The sequence below is a fragment of the Poecilia reticulata genome, unplaced genomic scaffold (genome assembly GCF_000633615.1).
Source record: "Poecilia reticulata strain Guanapo unplaced genomic scaffold, Guppy_female_1.0+MT scaffold_181, whole genome shotgun sequence".
NCBI lineage: Eukaryota > Metazoa > Chordata > Actinopteri > Cyprinodontiformes > Poeciliidae > Poecilia > Poecilia reticulata.
In genome coordinates this window covers 194,605-198,736 of record NW_007615018.1, presented here as the reverse complement: position 1 = coordinate 198,736, position 4,132 = coordinate 194,605, and the positions used below count along the sequence as shown (strand labels likewise).

At 53.8% G+C, this 4,132-nt stretch overlaps 1 protein-coding gene and 1 long non-coding RNA gene across 2 annotated transcripts; one reads left to right on the top strand and one right to left on the bottom strand.

The window, feature by feature from the left end:
* Positions 1–206: 206 nt before the first annotated feature.
* On the top strand, positions 207–1,960 carry cebpa (CCAAT enhancer binding protein alpha). Its single transcript, XM_008402072.2, has one exon. It carries the CDS (start codon positions 305–307, stop codon positions 1,211–1,213), a length of 909 nt encoding a protein of 302 aa, XP_008400294.1. The 5' UTR covers positions 207–304; the 3' UTR covers positions 1,214–1,960.
* Positions 1,961–2,207: 247 nt separating this feature from the next.
* Positions 2,208–4,126, bottom strand: LOC103460083 (uncharacterized). Its single transcript, XR_532852.2, has 4 exons — positions 3,353–4,126; positions 3,044–3,221; positions 2,473–2,725; positions 2,208–2,270 (listed from the first exon to the last, which is right to left on the bottom strand). It is a non-coding gene; the product is annotated as an uncharacterized LOC103460083 (long non-coding RNA).
* Positions 4,127–4,132: the final 6 nt, after the last annotated feature.

Below are 4,132 nucleotides of genomic sequence, written 5' to 3'. Positions count from 1 at the left end.
AGTTAATGTCCGTGGGGTGTGTGTGTGTGTGTGTGTGTGTGTGTGTGTGTGTGTGTGTGTGTGTGTGTGTGTGTGTGTGTGTGTGTGTGCTCCGCCCCGCCCACTCCCTCCTCCTATAAAGCCTGGCTGTGACAGCTCAGAGGTTACTGAGCAGCAGGAATCGGCCCCGCAGCTTCACGCAGCTCCTCTCCACGCCACGCAGAGCCTCGTCACGCTCAGCGTCCCGCCAGCTGGTCTCACCTGAGCTCGTCACCTGCGCGGTCCTCCGTGCCTCACCCTGGATTCGCGGAGCGCCTCGCCATGCATGCCGGGCTTTAGGTTCTCCATGGAGCTCTCCAACCTGTACGAGGCGGCGCCGCGGCCCCTGATGAGCAGCCTGACCCACGGCCAGCAGCCCCCCTCCGGCTACAGAGACCCGGCGGACCTCGGCGGGGACATCGGAGACAACGAGACCTCCATCGACCTGAGCGCCTACATCGACCCGTCGGCGTTCAACGACGACTTCCTGGCCGACCTGTTCCACCACGGCGCGCGGCAGGACAAGCTGAAGATGATGAGCGGGGACTTCGACTCCGCGGCCCCGCAGCAGCTCTACATGTCCGGCTACATGGACTCCAAGATGGAGCCCTTCTACGAGCACAACCCGCCGCGCATCCGCCCGGTGGCCATCAAGCAGGAGCCGCGGGACGACGAGGACCTGAACCTCAGCCTGCCGCCGTCCTACCACCACCCGCACCCCCACCCGCACTCCCAGTACTCCCAGCACCACCAGCCTCCGCCGCCGCAGCAGCAGCAGATGCCGCACCTGCAGTACCAGATCGCGCACTGCGCGCAGACAACCATGCACCTCCAGCCGGGACACCCGACCCCGCCGCCGACCCCGGTGCCCAGCCCGCACCACCCGCACCAGCACCCGCAGCAGGGCGGCCTGAAGCTGCTGGAACACCAGCGGGGGGGCGGGAAGTCCAAGAAGCACGTCGACAAGAGCAGCCCGGAGTACCGGCTGCGCCGCGAGCGCAACAACGTGGCGGTGCGCAAGAGCCGCGACAAGGCGAAGATGCGCAACCTGGAGACGCAGCACAAGGTGGTGGAGCTGACGGCCGACAACGAGCGGCTGCGGCGCCGCGTGGAGCACCTGAGCCGGGAGCTGGACACGCTGCGGGGCATCTTCCGGCAGCTGCCCGACGGATCCTTCAAGCCGCTGGGCAGCTGAGGCGCGCGGGCCTGGAACTGGACCCGAACTGGACCGGAACCCGATGGATTACCTGGCAGCTGAGCTTCACCGGGACATCCGGGACATCCGGGCCGGTTCTCCTCCAGCAGCTACCAAACGAACCAAAGCGCACAAACTGAGACTGGAAGCAGCTTTGGTTCGATTCCGGACGTGTTTCTCACCGAACCGGACCCAGAACCTGTTACTGGACCACCTTCCCACTGCATGAGCTGGACCGAACCGGACTCACCATGGCGGTTCCGTCCGGCATTTGTGCCTTTCTGACGGTTTAAAACTGAACCTGCAGCTCTGCTCCTCCTGTGCCTTATCCCTCCAGAACCGAACCGAACCGGTCCAGGTTAACCATCTCCATGCAGTCAGCTGCACCAGAACTGTAAGGAGGCTGGTTCTGGCTCCGCCGAACCCCCTCAGACTGGACCCGAACCTGCGCTCTCATGCACCTTGTCCCAGACATGACGGTACTGACCCGGTACCGATCCGGACTAAACAGAACGTTCTGCTCTAACTGTGAACTGGGCGGCTCTTCCTCTCCTCCAGTGAGTCATCCTCACTCAGTGCCTTCCGACCGTGACCTTTGACCCGCTCCGTTCGGAACCGAGGAAGCAGCACTTTGTTCGAACCTTCGTGACCCAAATGTAAAATAATTCTCTATATAAATGAATATATGAATGAATATGAAATACCAAAAACCTGCAGCATTGTAATAAAGCAGCTTGTTTCATCTCATCTCCTGTTTCTGTGCTGGAATCTCCAGATTAAAGATAATCCAGATTATCGATCACTGATGAGGCCCAAGCTGCGGCCCGGGGGCCATTTGTGGGCCAGAACTGTGTGTTTACTCGTCAGGTGAAATTATTTCCCACATTAGTTTGAAATGAAAAAAATTATCATTTTAATAACTAACAATAAACAGAACCATCTTTTTTCAGAGACTTTCACTGAAAAACAGACTTTGTTGCAGACAATCATCTTTAATCATCTTTAATCCCGTTTCTTAATCATGGCGGAAGCAGCCGACCGGATCCGGTTTCACTTTCTGTTAAAACATATCAAATCAGATCAATAAGAATCATCAGACGGCTGGATTTGATTTTTCTACATTATTTTCTTGGCCCTTTTGTTTTGCTGATGACATCAGAGGTTCTGATGCTTCTGATTGGTTGTAGTGAAATTCCTTTTCCTGCTTCCAAACCGCTAGGCCCCGCCCACTTCCTGCAGAAACACCTGAAGAAACTCACCTGTCTCATTCTGACGGGTTTTTATCTTCTGATGCAAACAGATCAGATCAAATCCACCACTGAAAGCGGCCCGCATCACCACTCCTCCACCGCCGTGCTCACAGTCTCAGGTGTTTCTGCTTCCTTCCATTCAGTAGACTTTTTCCCAGAAGCCTCGGCTCTGCTCGCCTCGGTCCGGCGGCCATCTTGTTTCTAGAGAAAAGAGGCTTTATGTGTCGTGACCTTTGACCTTTAGCCTGCTACCTGAGGCCATCTGAGAATAGAACCAGGAGAATCCAGGATTAGGAGAATAAAATCAGAACAGGGTAAAAATATTAGATGTTATTTAAATAAAACAGGACTGAGAGCAGAAAAATCTTAGATTATAACCAGGATTAAAGCGAGACACAACCTGGATTAACCAAGAAGAAGAAAAGCAGATTAATAATCTATAAAAGTCCAGATTGAATCAGGATTAGAGGAAAAATAATAAAAATATCAGCATAAAATCATCCAGAACCGGACAGAACAACTGAACCTGGATTAAACCAGGATATAATCTGGAGGAAATCCAGATTATATCAGTTCATACCTGTATTCTAGAGGAGCTCAGTACCGAACCAGAACCAGAACCAGAACCTGAGCAGCTCTGGTTCATTCTCACGACTTCGCTAAATAAAAACAGCAGATTTCCCAAAAATGTAAATCCTCTCATCAGAGACGGATCAGAACCAGAACCAGAACCATCAGCTGATTTATGGGTTTCTGTACTGAAAAGGAAGAAAACATGTGTTAGAGGAGAACCGGGCCAAACCCGAGCGCCGAGCGGGTCCAGATCAAAAGTTCTGATAAGACTGGCCGTTTGGCTGGGAGCCGGCGAGGAAGAGGAGGAGGAAGATACCGGGAATAAAGCTGAGAACTCCTGATTCCCTCTGGATCCGACCTGGACGGATCCGGATCCCAGCAGGACCTCTCAGCGCGGCGGTCCGAACATCTGCAGGTTCTGTTCAGTAAAACACAAAACTTCATTCCTGAGTAGCTGAAGGTTTTCAGCCCCGCAGGTTAAACCTGAGAAGGAAGTGATTAATTATTGATTAGCTGATCAATAACCAGATGCTAACGGTGGTTAGCAGGTTTTCTCCAGGAAGGTTTTTAGATCCTCCAGGTGCCGAAGAATTGATTCTGAATTAGCTGATTAGTTGTTTCAGTTCTCATGGTGGTCGGATCAGAACCGGTTCTGGTACCAGATCCGACCCTCCTCTCACTGGGCTGTAACTCTCTGTGGTTCTGGCCCGACCCGTCTCGGACCTGTAGCGGGGTTCTTGGCGCGAGGCCGGCCATGTTGGCCGCTCGCTCTTCCTGTGCATGGAAGACATTATCCTGTTAGCGGCTGGAACGCTTCCCCGCTTTCATTCCCTGCTCCTTTCCAGGTTCTGAGCTGAATCCCACACCGGGCCAGAACCAGGGTCCAGGCCCGGCTGGCTGGACTTCAGGGGGAATAATCCTCTCTCACGATCCGAGGAGCTGAAGCTGCTGACAGGATGAGGCTCCATCAGCAAGGAGGAAACCCGCTGTTGATCACCACTGTTAGCATCACCGCTGTTAGCATCACTACAGTTAGCATCACTACAGTTAGCATCACTACAGTTAGCATCACTGCTGTTAGCATCACTACAGTTAG

What these genes read in the sequence shown, in the direction of transcription:
- cebpa (XM_008402072.2), top strand. Translation starts at nt 305, where the DNA reads ATGCCGGGCTTTAGGTTCTCCATGGAGCTCTCCAACCTGTACGAGGCG.